Source organism: Miniopterus natalensis, chromosome 12 (assembly GCF_054644295.1).
Source record: "Miniopterus natalensis isolate mMinNat1 chromosome 12, mMinNat1.hap1, whole genome shotgun sequence".
In the NCBI taxonomy this organism is placed as follows: domain Eukaryota; kingdom Metazoa; phylum Chordata; class Mammalia; order Chiroptera; family Miniopteridae; genus Miniopterus; species Miniopterus natalensis.
The window spans coordinates 18,251,912-18,269,254 of record NC_142092.1 but is presented as its reverse complement, the minus strand read 5'-3'; the positions used below and the strand labels follow the sequence as shown (position 1 = coordinate 18,269,254).

General features: G+C 38.1%; 1 protein-coding gene across 1 annotated transcript; it reads right to left on the bottom strand.

The window, feature by feature from the left end:
• Nucleotides 1–10,015: 10,015 nt before the first annotated feature.
• IFNE (interferon epsilon) lies at nucleotides 10,016–16,610 on the bottom strand. The gene is given in 3 exon segments (XM_016218197.2): nucleotides 10,016–10,193; nucleotides 15,989–16,044; nucleotides 16,047–16,610. Coding segments are annotated over 3 exon segments (798 nt in total).
• Nucleotides 16,611–17,343: the final 733 nt, after the last annotated feature.

Sequence of the window (17,343 nt, the reverse complement as noted above, 5' to 3'; positions counted from 1 at the left end):
ATAAAGAAAAATGAAAGAGCTCCCCCGAGAACTATCTGCCTTCATCAGAAAAAGCAATATTAGAATAATAGGCATCCTGGAAGAAGAGAGGGAAAAGGGAATTGAGAGTCTATTCAAACATATAGTGGATGAGAACTTCCCAAACCTATGGGAAGAACTAGATCCTTGAATCCAAGAAGCAAACAGAACACCTAGTTACCTCAATCCAAAGAGACCCTCTCCAAGGCATATTGTATTAAAACTGCCAAAAATTACTGATACAGAAAAAATTCTCAAAGCAGGCAGGGAAAAGGAAGAAGTGACCTACAAAGGAAAACCCACCAGAATTTCATCTGACTTCTCAACAGAAACTCTACAAGCCAGAAGAGAGTGAAACCATATATTCAAATGTCTGAAAGAGAGAAATTACGAGCCATGAATAATATATACAGCAAAATTATCCTATAAATAGGAAGGAGAAATAAAGACATTCCCAGACATACAGAAGCTGAAGGATTTTATCACCAGAAAACCTCCATTGCAGGAAGTACTCAAGGGAGTGATTCTATTTGAAACAAAGAACATAAGGTCACAACACTATGAATAAGATCACCAAAAAACTTACAGCATAAACAGGGATAACTTGTGACTACAAAAACATAAAAAGGGAGGGGTAAAGGTCTTAACTGGCAAAGGAGGAGGAACTCAGAAGACAAAATACTATTGTATAGATGCAACTTCAATTTTTATAAACCTAATGGTAACCACACACAAAAATCCCCAAACCAGGAACACATAGCTTAATAAAAGAGGGCACAGAGGAAAGAAGTATGAAAAACCACCAAACAAAAACAACAGACAGAAATACAAAGGAAGAGAACCAATGGAGGCACAGAGCTACCAGAAAACAAAAGGTAAAATGGCTATAGGAAATCCTCACACATCAGTAATTACCCTAAATATAAACGGTTGGAACTCACCAAGAGGCACAGAGTAGCAGAGTGGATCAAGAAACAATACCTAACCATATGCTGCCTATAAGAGACACATCTAAGCTGCAAAGGCAAAGATAGATTCAAAGTAAAAAGGTGGAAAATGATGCTCCAAGCAAATAACATCCACCAAAAAGTAGGTGTAGCCATACTTACATCTGACAACATAGACTTCAAGACAACAAAGATAACAAGAGAAAAAGATGGACACTTTATAATGATAAAGGAGACATTACATCAAGAAAACATAATGCTGCCTGGCCAGGCATGGCTCAGAGGTTGAGTGTCGACCTAGGATCCAGGCGATCGGGATTTATTCCCGGTCAGGGCAGTTGCAGGCTCGATTCCCCAGTCAGGGGCGTGCAGGAGGCAGCCGATCAGTGACTCTCTCATCATTGATGTTTCTAGCTCTCTCTCTCCCCCTCTCCTTTCCTCTCTCTGAAATCAATAAAGATATATTTAAAAAAACAAGAAAAAAACATAATGCTTCTTAATATATAGAGACCCAACCAGGGAGCACCACAATATATAAAGCAACTACTCACAGAACTAAAGGAAGAAACAGATCAAAACACAATCATAGTTGGGAACCTTAATACTCCATTGACAGCTGTAGACAGATCAACCAAACAGAAAACCAATTAAGAAATATCGGCCTTAAATGAAACGCTAGACTAAATGGCCATTGTAATTGACATTTACAGAGTCTTTCATCCTAGAACATCAGGTTACACATTCTTCTCCAGTGCACATGGAACATTCTCAAGGAGAGACAATATGCTGAGTCACAGAACTAGCATCAACAAATTCAAGATTGAAATGGTACCAACCATATTGTCTGACCACAATGCCTTGAAACTAGAAATCAACTGAAAAAAGGAAGTAAAGAAACCTACAACATACTACTCAAAATGACTGGGTCAAAGAAAAATTAAAAATGAGATCAAAAGATATATAGAGGCAAATGAGAATGACAATACAACATATCAAAATTCTGGGATGCAGCAAAAGTAGTAATAAGAGGGAAGTTCATATCATTACAGGCCTATCTCAAGAAAGAGGAGAAATCCCAAGTAAACAACCTAACATCACATCTTAAAGAACTAGAAAAAGAACAAAAGCAACCCAAAGTCAGCAGAAGAAAGGAAATCATAAAAATTAGAGCAGAATTGAATGAAATAGAGAACAAAAAGACTATACAAAAAATTAATACAACAAAGAACTGGTTCTTTGAAAAGATAAATAAAATTGACAACCCCCCTGGCTAGATTCTCACTAAGAAAAAAAGGGAAATCATATATTTCTTTATTGATTTTCTGTTTGGTTAATCTGTCTAGAGCTGTCAATGGAGTATTAAGGTCCCTAACTATGATTGTGTTTTGATTTGTTTCTTCCTCTAGTTCTGTGAGTAGTTGCTTTATATATGCGGTGCTCCCTGTTTGGGTGTATATATATTAAGAAGCATTATGTTTTCTTGATGTAGTGTCCCCTTTATCATATAAACAAAATCAGAAATGAGAGAGAAGTCACCACAGACATTACATATACACAAAGGATCATACTAGAATATTATGAAAGACTATATGCCACCAAATTCAATAACCTAGAAGAATGGATAAGTTCCTAGAAATATATTACATGCCTAGACTAAATCATGAAGAACTGGAAAATCTAAATAGACCAATTAGCAGTGAGGACATTGAAACAACTATCAAAAACCTCCCCAAAAGTAAAAGTCCAGGACCAAATGGCTTTACCAGTGAATTCTATCAAATGTTCAAAGGAGAATTAAAACCTATCCTCAAACTCTTCCAAAAAGTTGAAGAAGAGGCAATATTTCCTAACACATTTTATGAGGCCAATATAACCCTGATACCAGAGCCTGACAAGGATAACGCAAAAAGAGAAAACTACAGACCAATATCTCTGATGAATACATATGCAAAAATCCTAAACAAAATACTAGCAAATTGAATACAGGAGTACATCAAAAAAATAATACATCAATGATCAAATGGGGTTCATTCCAGGGGCACAAGGATGTTTCAACATATGTAAATCAATCAACGTAATACATCACATTAACAAAAGAAAAAGATAAAAATTATATGATCTTGTTAATAGATGCAGAAAAAGCATTTGACAAGATACAACATATATTTATGATGAAAACACTCAATAGAATAGGACTATAAGGAAAGTATCTTAACATAATAAAGGCCATACATGATAAACCCTCAGCCAATATCATCATACTCAATGATGAAAAACTGAAAGCTTTTCCTCTAAGATCAGGAACAAGACAAAGATGTCCACTCTCACCACTCTTATTCAACATAGTCCTGGAAGTCCTAGCCAGAGCAATAAGGCAAGTGAAAGAAATAAAAGACATCCAGATAGGGAAGGAAGAAATAAAACTCACTTTTTGCAGATGACATGATCCTGTATACAGAAAACCCTAAAGACTCCACCAAAAAACTATTAGAAACAATGAACAAATACAGTAAAGTTGCAGGATACAAAACCAATGTACAAAAATACATTGCCTTCCTGTATACTGACAACAAAACTTCAGAAAAAGAAAAGAAAAAAAAAATTCCTTTTGCAATTGCAACCAAAAGAATAAAATACCTAGGAATAAACTTAACAAAGAACGTGAAAGACCTATATACTAAAATTACAAAGCATTATTAAAAGAGATTGAAAAAGACACAACAAAATGGAAAAATATTCCATGTTCAGGATTGGAAGAATCAACATAGTCAAACTGGCCATATTACCCAAAGCAATATACAGATTTAATGCAATCCCTGTCAAAATACCAATGTCATTTTTTTAAAGAAATAGAATGAGAAATCATCAGATTTGTATGGAACCACAAAAGACCCAGAATAGCCAAATCAATTCTGAGAAAAAGAACAAAGCTTGAGGTATCAACTCTACCTGACTTCAAATTATACTACAGAGCTACGATAATTAAAACAGCGTGGTATTGGCACAGAAACAGACACACAGATCAGTGGAACAGAATAGAGCGCCCAGATATAAAACCACATGTATATGGGCAAATAATTTTTGACAAAGGAGCCAGAAACACACAATAGAGTAAAGATAGTCTCTTGTATCTGTATTTACAAATATTTTATTGGAAAAACTGGAAAGCCACATGCAAAAGAATGAAACTGGATTACAGTTTGTCCCCATGTACAAAAATTAACTGAAAATGGATCAAAGACCTAAATATGAGACCCAAAACGGTAAGTTAAATAGAAAAAAACATAGGCGCCGAAGTTATGGACCTTGGTCATAGAGAACATTTATGAACTTGACCCCAAAGGCAAAGGAAGTAAAGGCAACAATAAATGAACGGGACTATATCAAACTAAAAAGCTTCGGCACCGCAAAAGAAACTGACAACAAAACACAGAGGCAGCCAGCCAGAGGGGAGGTGATAATTGCAAACAGTAGCTCCCACAAAGGTTTAATTTCCAAAATAGATAAAGAACTCATAAAACTCAACCCCAAACAAACCACCCAATCAAGAAGAGGGCAGAGGACCTGAACAGACACCTCTCCCAAGAAGACATACGAACAGCTAACAGATAGATGAAAAGATGCTCAACCTCACTAGCAATTAGGGAAATGCAAATCAAAACTGCAATGAGATGCCACCTCACACCTGTTAGGGTGGCTGTTATCAACAAGACAAGAAATAACAAGTGTTGGAGAGGGTGTGGAGACAAGGGAGCCCTCGTTCACTGCTGCTGGGAATGTGGACTGGTACAGCCACTGTGGACAGCAGTCTGGCGATTCCTCAAGAAATTAAGACTAGAGCTACCATACGACCCAGCAATCCCTCTCCTGGGTATATACCAGAAAAACTCAAAAACATGTATTCACAAAGATATATGCACCCCCCGTGTTCATTGCAGCATTATTCACAGTGGCCAAGACATGGAAACCAAAGTGTCCCTGTGTTAGAGGACTGGATAAAGAAGGTGTGGGACGTGTACACAATGGAACAGCACTCAGCCATGAGAAAGGATGGAATACTGCCATTTGCAACAACATGGGTGGACCTTGAGAATATTATGCTAAGTGAAGTAAGTCAGCCAGAAAAAGCTAAGAACCCTATGGTTTCACTCACGTGTGGGATATAAAACTGAAACTCGTGGACACAAACAGCAGTGTGGTGGTTGCCAGAGGGAAGGGGGTGGGGGGTGAAGGGGGTCTTAATATACAGTGACGGTGACGGGAGAAGATACAACTTTAGGTGATAGGCACACAGAGCAATATATAGATCTTGCAACATAGAAACATACAACTGAAACCTATATGTTCATATTAACCCTTGTCACCCCAATAAATTTAATAAAGTGTTAAAAAAAATAAAGAGCCTGGGAGACATATAAGTGTAGAAGTCTTATTGGCAGTTGAAAATATGTCTTATTGGCAGTTGAAAATATGGGTCTAGAGTTTACAAAAATGCCACGAGGAGGGATTAAGCTGGGATTCCTTATTGCATATCTGGTAACTAGAGCATCGGAATGGATGCGGTAACTTATGGCGTGGACAATGAGGAGAGCTAAACCGAGGCCTGAAGACCCTCCACATTTAACAGTCAAGATTCATTTTCTTTTATTTGTTACTTCATTTACTCTAGTTTTATGTTGGTCATTTACATTATTTATAATTTTAAAATTTCTAACCTTTGACATAAACATTTTCCGTAAATTATAGCCATATTCTTTTGATGTACACTTGTTTTTAATTTCACCTGTATATAAAGAGTTGGACATTTCCTTGTACATTTCTCCAAGGCCTTAGAACATAGAGCCAAGCCTCCTCCTAGTCACAGTCCTCTTTTGATTTTACACATATTCAGATCCCTTTTTTGTTAATCCATTTTTACATTAAATTCAGTATTCCATCTAAATTGCTTTCTGTTAGAGCGTCAATTTTCCTAGAAAGTTATACTGAAATGTTCATTCTTTTCCTATTGACAACACATGCACCTTTACCCTAAATCTATTAATTCTGATAATACAACTATTTTTTTAGCTTGTTTGCTTTTTTAATATGATTACTGAACTTTATGTATTGCTCTACTTCTTTTACTAAGGATACGTTAAAACTCATTTAAAGCTAAGGTAGCTAAGGTCAAGAATTCCTTCCCATTTTTAATATTATTGTTTGAATTATTTCCTGTTTAACTTTAGAGTTGTTCTAAGGTCCAGAGCATGGGCTTCATAAAAATCATAAACATTTGTGGAACCCGAAATGGCTATTTATAACAAAGAATGAGATAACCAATAAAAATGAATGCAAGAAACTGGATCAGAGACTCTTTCTCCCAACACCAAAGGCGAAGAAGAAATATTAAGTTAAATGCAGGAAAAATTACATTAGCCACAAAGAAGAACTTGGAACAAGAGAGAGTTTAGTGATTGCATAAATTTAAATTTTAAAATGTTGACAGACATCCATAATATGAAATTTAAGGAGTCATCTATACCTCATAATATAGCATTCGGGCCTGATCGACCTATTGGGCAGTTGCTATGCAAATACATGTATAATTTTACTTTTTGTTCATTTTGCTATTAACTTGTATGTTCCAAAGTATTGGAGAAGCAAGACGTGGGGCTGGCCAAACGAGGCTGGGGATGAGTGAGCCGCTGACGACCTGAGCTGTTGGCTGGCCCTGCACAGGTCCTGCCCAGGCTCTGGACTTTAGCCACCTAAGACACGCGGGGCCCCCTGGGGGGGAGAACGAGGGGAGACGGGGTGGTGGCTCTGGTGGCCATGAGCTTGTGCAGGGGGTCACGATGCGGTGTCAGCGAGAAGCAGCTGAGTTTTGCTGGCTGCAGGAGTGACTGTATGGACGTGGCCACGCCTGGAACCTCTCCACCTGCCATCCCCCTCTGCAGAGGCCACGGCGCCCCGATACCCAGCCAGGCACAGAAACACAGTAAATAAAGGCAGCTGAGGGACCGACGCCGCCCACACATCGACACGACACAAGCTGACAAAGACTCCAGATGCTTTTAAGTTCTGATTCCACTAGGACGCTGCACCAGGCAGGTGACGCTCATTTGCTCAATAAACAAAGAAACAAAGACAATGAAAATATTGTAAGAGCCAGCAGCAGCTCGAGAATTTGAAATGTCAGAAATGCAGCTCATTCTGGAATATCGGGCTCTGGGCTGCAGATTAAAATAGAAGATGTCAAGTTTGTTTCATTTAAGTTACAAGTGTGTTGGTTTGCCAAGTTGGAGGTCTGCTGGTCTATCCTGTGGAAGATCTGGATGTACCTCCAGCTACATTTTAGGCAATTGCAGGCAGGCTGGCTGGCTGGAGGAGGCAATCGGAGCCTGAGATTGGAAATTCAATAAAGGCTGAAAATAAACACTTCATACAACACAACATGTATATGCCCCCAAATTCCATTTTTAGAAAACTCTGCTAGTCAAACTTAGAAGGAAACCTCCTCAGGATGAGTATGAGGAAAGTGATGACTAAATTAATTGTATCAGAAATTGTCTGTCACAAGGGAATGGTGCCTGTCATGACTGGGACAAATGGGAAGTGAGGAGGAAGAACTTATTATTTAAGACTGTCCTGCAGAGAGGATGCTCAGATTCTTAGCAATCTCTCTGGTTCTTGTGGACAGAAATATCCACAGAAATGGTACAGGATGTGGAGTCAGAGGGTCTGGATTCCAAATGAGGCCATGATCTTGGGAAAGTTACTTAATCTCTCTGTGGCTCTGTTTTCTTCTCTATAAAATGAGGATAATGAAAGAACCCACATCAGCCTGTTCTGTTACTAGATCAAAGATATGAGAAGGTAGAGATCCAAAAAACATAGAAGAATAGAACAACACATTTTAACACATTAATTTTTAGAAAGCCTGTCCAACAAAAATAAAATAAAATTTAAATTACATGAGGTTACAAAACCATATAACATATAATAGGGTATCAACATTTTCAATATAGAAAGAGCTCAAGAAAGTTTAAGAATTCAATAAAAATCTGAGCAAAAGAATATGAAGAGACCATTTAAAGAAGCAGAAATAACTGAGTGGATAATATACTTATACCAAATAATCAGCCCTCCTACTGATTATGAATTTTGCAGACAAATGAAATTGCAAATGAAAAAGCTGATAAACAAAAAAGATTAACTATTAAGAAAAACTATGATTGATTTATGTTCTATTATGTAGCCACATTAAGTTGAATGACACAGATCAACACTCATCAGCATTCAAGGGTGTTTATGTAATTATGAGGAAGGATCACATTGGTGAAAATTGATATCTAGTTATACCTAAATATAAGGATTTGAGGAAATAAAAGGGTAGATATAGGATCATTTGACTTTTTGTTTTACTGGAACCTAGATATCTCTCCTGTGTACTTTAAAAAATTAGCTATATGTTTAAAATTGATTTTTTAATGTTGTTTCCAACACTTCTGTTAGATTGAAGTAAGGGATGTTCCTCTTTGCTCAGTACTGCACGCATTTGCAACTGGAAAAAGAGCACTGTGTTTGCATCACCAGGAGAAAACTTGGGGGAGAATGCTTTGCTGGACTTTTTAAAAGCTAGAGGTAGAACAGAGAGCATCGATCACTTAAAACTTCAGTTTTCAGTTTTAGAGAGAGAGGGGAAGTGGGGGGAGAGAAAGAAAGAGAGAAACATTGATTTGTTGTTCCACATACTCATGCATTCATTGGTTGATTCTTGTATGTGTCCTGACTGGGGATCAAACCTGAAACCTTGGAGTGTAGGGATGACACTCTAACCAAGTGAGCTACCTGGCCAGGGCAGATCACTTAAAACTTTTGGTAACAGTTCTGACCAATACAGAAATAAGAAATTTTCTACCAATACAGAAATAAGAAAATGCTAATGAACAGTTCTCATTTAACAAATAAAAATGTTAAGATAATTTTATATAAAATTAATGTTTTGAATCTTGGAAGTTTATTTCTTTTGTAATATATGAGTTTTAGTAGTAGTATGAATGAATAGCAGCATTATTTACAACAGCTAAGATCTGGAAACAGCCCAAATGCCCATCAGTAGATGAGTGGATAAAAAAGCTGTGGCACAGTCACACCATGGAATACTACTCAGCCATAAAAAAGAAGGATCTCTTACCCTTTGGGACAGCAAGGATGGAACTGGAGAGTATTATGCTAAGTGAAATAAGCCAGGCAGAGAAAGAGAAGTAACACATGATCTCACTTATATCTGGAATCTAAAGAACATAATAAACTGATGAACAAAACAGATTCAGTGACAGAAGCATGGAACATACTGATGAATCTCAGATGGAAGGCAGGGGTGGGTGGGGGGGTGGGTGGGGAGAGATTAACCGAAGAATCTATATGCACATATGCATAACCTGTGGACACAGACAATAGTGTGATGAAGGCCTGGGGCAGGGGGTGGGTGTGGGGTAGAAGGGGTCAATGGGGAAAAAAGGGGACATCTGTAATACTTCCAACAATAAAGATAAATTTTTTAAAGCACAATTTTAATTATTTTTTTCTTTTTATTGAATTTATTGGGGTGACATTGGTTAACAAAATTATACAGGTTTCAGATGCACAATTCCACAACACATCACCTGTACAGTGTATTTTGTGTTCATCACCCCAAGTCAAGTCTCCTTCCATCACCATTTATCCCCTTTACTTTCCTCCACCTCCATGAGTTCTTTTTTTTTTTCTTTTTGGCTCAATCCCTCTATGCCTCCCCACCCAGACCCCTCCCCACCCCACCCCCCGACAGCTGTCTACCTGCTGTCTATCTATGAGTCTGTCTCTATTTTGCTTGTTATTTCATTTTGTTCATTGGATTCCACATAGGAGTGAAATCATACGGTGCTTGTCTTTCTCTGAGTGGCTAATTTCATTTTATTTTTTTCTCCAGACTCTTCTAGGCCTTGGAGCTATGTTTCTCCTCTTCTTGGTAGTGATTTGTTTCCTTTGAAAGAGCCTGAGTTTATACCAAACAGGACTCCCCTGATTCAATATCCTGCTCCAAATTTACCCTTGGCTGTTTCATCAGCGAAGAAATCCCCCATGGTCTCTCCCCCACTTAGGAAGGACACTCCTGGATGAACTGCAACGAGCCTACAGCAGGCACTGGACAAGGGCTTCTGGTACAGGCGCAGCAGAGATCTACCACTTGCAGAGAACATAAACCTAAATCATAAGTTTTGACATGCACACATAAATACCCATAAAACATCCCAACAATCAAGACAATGAAGGTAACTGCCACCCTGAGTTTCTTCATGGCCCTTTGTAATGCCCTTTTCCATGCCTCTCTACCCTCCCATCCCCACCCCCAGCCATCCCTCTCGGTCCCTACAGATGAATTTGCATTTCCTAGGGCTTTATGTGAGTGGGAAAACACAGTATGTATTCTTTTTCTTCTTCCATTCAGTTTCAAAGTGTTAAGATTCATCCATATTTTATCATGTTTCAAAAGGTGATTCCTTGTATTGCTGAATAATATTCCATTTTATGGACACTATTAGACACTGGAGAGGAACATGCCTTTGATTCTAGAGAACATCTGAAGGACTGCAGTTGCTTTTTTCAGTTTCAAGGAAGTTTTTCAATTCTCACACTGTTTAAAAATATTTTCCATTATTTTTACTTCTAACTAATATATTATTTCTAACTAATATATGGGACTCTGCCCAGAAAATGGCATGGGAAGCCATTGGCGAACTCTCCCAGTGGCTCTGAATGCTTAAGGTGAAATGCTGCAGTTTTGAAAGCTTTTGAACGATGTAATGGGCTAAACAATGCAAACCTGGAAAATAATGGGATGAAAATAATTCTGATTTAATGATGTATATACATCAAGTTTTCCATGCTATTTTATTTTTTCCCTCTTCTTTTTAAGGGGAACATTTCATAAAGATTATGCCCTAAAGCTATTTTCCTGGGATTTATTAAAATAGGGGATTTCAATTTGAACCAGTAGATGGCAGAATAACATTAGTTACTAGAATGCGTTTGCTCAGTGTTTCAACCGTAAGCAAATAAAATCATGAACACAACTAAGGCTTTTTTTTTTTTCCTTTTTTACCATCACTCAGCCACTCAGATATGCTTCTCAGCAGAGAACCAGAGGACAAAGCTAAGTTACTAAAATCCGAATGCAAAAAATTTCCAATAATTCCTTTAAAAATGATTATATTGAATGGCCTGATGCATTCGGATGAGATAAAAATGACATCACAATTTTGAAGCTACCCTTTTGCCCTTTATTTTGCATTATTTCTTATTCTAGATTTCCATAAATATATTTGCTGTTTAAATATAATGACACTTGGAAAATTTTTGTACAAATTGTTTCTAAGCTAGTTACCACAATGCATAATGTGATCAATAACATGGACTTTTGATCCAACTACTGGAAACAATTCGAAACAATCTATTCATCTGTATTTAATGTGAAGAAAAGAAACTGTCATTGCAAATATTTTGATGTGATATTTGTAAAATATATATATATATATATATACACACACACACAACTTTTATGACTCCAAACTAAGAATAAATAAACATATGAATAATATCATCAAACATGTTTCTTTTTAAACAAAAAAAATTTATAAAACAGAATATTCTTCTTAAAAATTAGGTAAAAGTTGGGAGGGGGGCAGGAAGAGATTAACCAAAGAACTTACATGTATATATTCATAACCCATGGACACAGATAATAGTGCAGTAGGCCTGGGGTGGGGGCGTGCAGGGTGGAGGGGGTCAGTGGGGGGAAAAGTGGGGACATCTGTAATACTTTCCACAATAAAGATAAATTTTTTAAAAGTAGGTAAAGCGTAGCAATATTTATTCCCACTCAAATTTTTAATACTGTGGTGGGATAACAGCAAATTAATAAGCTATAAAACAAACAAGAGGAATCAAAGTTATAATATGTAGATAATATGGCTCCTTAAGGTAAAAGTTAGGCTCCTTTTGTGCCCTCTTAACACCTGTCCCCTCTCTAAATCTAAAACCTCTTGGGTCCTCTACCACTCTAGATTGGTTTCTAGCCAGTTTCTGAACTTTCTATAAATGAAAACACTCTTCAGGTACATTTTACATCAAGTTTTTTCACTCAGTGTCGTGTCTATGAAACTGTGCATATTGTTTCGTGTATCAATAGTTCATTATTTTCATTGCTATGTACTATTACAGTTTGAATAGACGTGTCAATTCTAGTATTAATGTACTTTTGTTTCTTTGGCATGTGTGGGGGTTACTATGATTAAAGCTTCTGTGACTATACCTGGACATTTCTTTGGTGGACCTAAGCAATAATTTCTGCTGGACATACCCCAAGGAGTGAACTGACTTTGTCACAGGGTATGTTTACATGTTTGTCTTTATAAGTACTGCCAAATAATTTTCAAAGTTTTAAACATTTACAGTCCCATTATCAACAATTGTATGTCCGTCATTTCAATTTCTCAATTATATCTCTTTGGTTTTAACCATTCTGGTGTGTGTTGTACTACAACATTTTGGTTTTAATTTGCAACCCATGAGCAGTAATGACATTGAACACGTTTTTCTTGGTTTATAGATCATTTGGCTACCCTCTTTTGTGAATTGCTTGTTCACATTGGATACTTCCTCACTGATAGTGAAGTATATGTTTTAAAAGATAAGAAAGCTATAGTTTCTCCCAAGGAGTAAGAATAGATTAGAAGCTGTTACTAAAAAAAAAAAAAAAAAAAAAGTCTGCTATACTGAATAATACACCAAGAATTTAATTCTTAATTCTCTCAAATTAACATTTTGATCAGATTGATAACCACCTTGTTCATCTGACATGAATTTCTACCTGAAATAATTAAATTTCTTCCCAGAGACCTCTATCTTATTTAGTATAAGGCTTATATTGAACCTTAACTTGGACTACATTCACTAAAACAATGTGTACCTAGCTCTCTTACCCAGAAAAGGTTACATGATTTATGGGTCAAGAGAACCTTGCCCTTTGTTCAGTCAAACCTTGCTCCACCCTTCCCAGGAGGTACACATGTCCACGTTCAGTGATGACAAACTTGGTTGAACAGGTTTCCACGCTTCTGAGGAGCTGCATTCTTCTTGCACTGAAGGTAAATCCACAGGACTGTCTTGTATTATGATCCCTTCCCTGCACACCTACAATGAGACTCTGACCGCTAAACACTCGCTACACACTGGCTACCTTCTGCCTCCCCTAATGTTTCAAGTGCGCAATCCAAAGAAACCAGGGAGATTGTCATCGTTTTACCAATAGCTGGTAGAAAAACGAATCCAGTGGCCACGCATTTTGGACAGTGACAAGGCAAGTGGTCTTTTGAACGAACAATGGGAAGTGTTGCACTCTGTACAACTGAACCACTTACACTGTCTGCATGTATCGTTTTCATAATTTCCCCAACATATTAAGTTTTAAATAAACTGAACCAAAAGTAGATCCCATTGGTATCACTCAGGTTGGTGCCAGTGGTTTCTAGATTACTTGGCCTTTGAAAGCATGACCGAACCATCACCAGGCTGACAGGGACCAAAGGCCCACAAGAAGAGCATTTTTTAAGATGACCAGAGTAGTCCGAAGAAAGGCCCCCGCCTGGACTTCTGCTCTACATATCATGTCCTAGTTACACTGTGCCCATCCCATACAAGAACCAAAACCACCTTCCGTCAGAGAAAGACACTTTATTTTTTACTCCACGAAGACAGTGTGTGAAGGTCAGAAAAGGCAGGCGCAAAGTGTTATGGCTAGTGTCGTCGCAGCTTTGCAGTGACACTGTACGATGTCGTTGAGGTCTGTGGGGTCGCGAACACGGGGCTGGCTTTCGGGTCAGCGGACCTGGGAGGCAGTCTTGGCTCTGGCGCTTGCTAGCTCTGTGGTTTGCTCTGTTACTCTGAGCAAGTTACTTAATCTTTAAAGTCTTCAACTCCTCACCTGAGAAGAAAGGAAAATAATGTAACCACCTTGCAAGGTTAACTCGAGAACTGAATAACATGTTATATAATAAATGAATCACTTAGTTTTAAAATTTTCTGGCTTTAAAGAAAACTACAACAAAAGCAAACGCCCTGTGCCTGCAGTTGAGCGCTGTAAAATCTCCCTCCGTGTGAACTTGAGGGTAAAGAGGTCAACCTTGGGCCCAAATGGGAGGTTGGCAGACCTCCCGACGGCAGCCTCGCCTCCCGCCCCCTGGCCCGTGCAGGGCACCCGCCTCCCTCTCAGGACCCATTGGGTTCCTCCTTCCTTTTAGCCAAATCTGGAGGCGTCGGTCAGGAGCTTTTACACTTACTCAGTTACACTCATTAAACTGACATGGAATAGGTTTTGTTTCTCAGCAGGTTTTACATGCGGTGATAACTTTTCTCTCGAGTTATACAATGAACCTGAAGCAGAACATGACAAAGTAGTTGAACTAGCTGCAGACTTGGGGGCCATGGCTCTGCTTCTTACATCGGGCAAAAGCCATGTGACTGTGGGGAGGTCCCCAAGGCTCTGCGAACTTCAGTTTCTCTGGCCTCCCGTTTGCTTCATAATGATTTCTGGGAGCTGCTAGCTGGAAGGGCTGGATTCCTTCATCACGGGCCCCTCCCAGGGGCAGGAACCCTCTCCACTTGGCATGGGTGTCCGTCTGTCTGTCCAGCCCTCCTCCTTCTGGCCACCCTAACCAAGGGTAGGCTGGCTCGGTCCTGCTTCTTCTAACCTGCACCTAGCACGTCCTTTCACCAGCAAGACTCCATCCATATTTCTGATAAGTGCGACTTGTTGGATACATTTCGATTTATTATTTTAGTTGCTAAATTTCACATAATTAAAAATTAAAATATAGAAATATGCTGCAAATCCTCTCCCACACTGTCTTCCTCCCCCACAGTCTCTCCACCTTCCCCACCACCACCCCCCATACAAAGAATCACTGTAATTTATTTCTTATATATTCTTTATTTATTCATACACAAGTAAGGCCAACCAGAAAATTTATTTTACACTGTAATCTCAAATATAGCATTTTATACACACTTCTGCATCTTGCCTGGTTTTTTACTCTTTTACTTTACTTTTGACTTTTTTACAGAAAGAGCAACCCTCATGCTTTACTCCAGCTTAGTGCTCCTTTGTTTGACTACACCTTACCAGTCTCTAATTAGAAGAAATTGGGTGGTTTCCTTTCATTTAATACTATAAATAATGTTTCAATGAATAATATTGTAAGTCATCTCACACATGTGCAATTATTTTTACAGATATATTTCCAGACCTGGAATTGATGGGTCACAGACTATATGAAAAATACGTATCACTAACTCCCGGTGCTCTGGAAAAATTTAAGAGCATCCCTCCCCAAAGTCTCTGCAAGAATTTTTTTTAAAAAAATCAAACTTTGGGCTTTTACCTATCTTGATAGGTTATGAATGTCACATTCACTTTTAATTTGTATTTTCATTATTATGAATGAGGTTGAACTTCTTTTCATGTTTTTTTTTTCTCTGCAAACTGTTGGTTCATATATTTTGGTTTCATTTCTATTGTGTCCCCTGTAACAAATATTCAGTGTGATGGTATTTTTGAATCTTGTAATGTAAGTTATTCCTAGTATTTCCCATCATTTCTATCAATTTCTAGCAAATAAGAAAATCATTGGAATGATGTCCTATGCCTAGAAAAGAATGATTACAGTGGAAACATATTTCATTATATCTACCAGCCAACTTTTAGGAAAATATACCCATTTAAAGAACCAATTATGAAACACTAGTGAATCCATTTCAACTCATAAAAATTTAAGACGGATAGAAAATAGAAAGTGACATTACCAAATACATACAGTTGTCAATATCTGTAGTATTAAAGTGCAGATAAATACATATGTATACACACACCAAACCAAAACAATATCACCATTTCACAACAAAAAGAATAATGTCTGGAGAAGCCCTCCCACCCCTCCACTTACCCTACGCTTTTAAAGCCTGCAGTTGCCTCTTGCTCCATATGGTTCAAACGTCCACTTCTTGTTTGCTCAGCTTGCCCGTGAGCGGGAACACAGAGAACAAACAGTGGTTGATCTCCACCTGGACGATAGTCCAGGCGCAGCTGCTGTAGTCCTGCCTTTCCAGGTAATCCCGGATCCTTCGGAAGTACATTTTCACCTGTAACCTAAGGTTCTCACTATCTGCGGTGCCACTTTTCTGATCTGCTTGCAGGCCCATGAACTTTTCTAGGTATTCTAGCTGTTGATGAAGTTCAGTGAGGAACTTCTCCATACGGCTTTCCTCCCAACCATCCAGAGAAACATTTGCCCCGAAGAGGTTGAAGATCTGCAGAAGCATCTCGTGAAGAATGGTCAGTGCATATCCGTTCTCGTCCTGGGGAGGTTTCACAGCCTTCTGGGGAAGCAGGAAGTTTTTCCTGTGTGGTAGACACTGCTGAATTGATGAGGATTGCAATTTATTCAAGAGTTTGAGGCTTTCTCGGTTCACTCTTCTTTGCTGGAGAACAAGTTTCATTTCTAGGGAGAAGACAGTGGAGCAGGCCAACAGCACCAACACAATTGCAAAGAAGTGCTTGTGAACCATGGTGAAGGTCAAATATGCCACTTAGCTCTCTGCAGACTTAGTAAAACTCTAATTCTAGTGAATGTTTGCCTTTCTTGCATCTCAGATTGTTCTGGCAGGTGTTTTCTTTTGTTGGTTTTGTTTTCTAAAGCTGTCATTTCTCCAAGCTTACACCTCGAGCTTTTTGGTTCCCTATTTATAGTGTTCCTGGGACATTTCCTCTTTTTTCCCCATTGTGCTGGCTGTTTGAGGAAGTAATCAAAACAATTTGTTTCACTGTATGCTTTCCTTGAGACAATTACAGGTTAGTCATCCAGTAAGATCTATTACTCTCATTATTTATTACATACAAAGTTTCACTCAACACAATACACTTTCTAAATATTTAGTTAAGCTTATTAAAATTCTTTTACTGAAATATTTTCTTAAGGGGTAGTTTTTCATAGAGTAGTATTTATCAGATAGATGCTTAGCAGCATCTATACGGTACTTAGGAGCAAAAATTAAAATCTACACAGACTACTAAATTTGAAATCTCAAGGAGAACTAAAAATTTGCACAAATGCTTGAGCAAATTAACCTTAAAATATGATCTGGCCATTTAAAGTTGTTTTATATCTTAACCAAGCAGTTTAATATCTAAGATGCTAGTCTATGGAAGTAACAAATGAGACACTTTCATTTTTTATGAAAGATAAAAAATGAGCAAAAGAAGGTCATTAAAAAGCTATTGCAGTTGCAGAATATCAGAGAC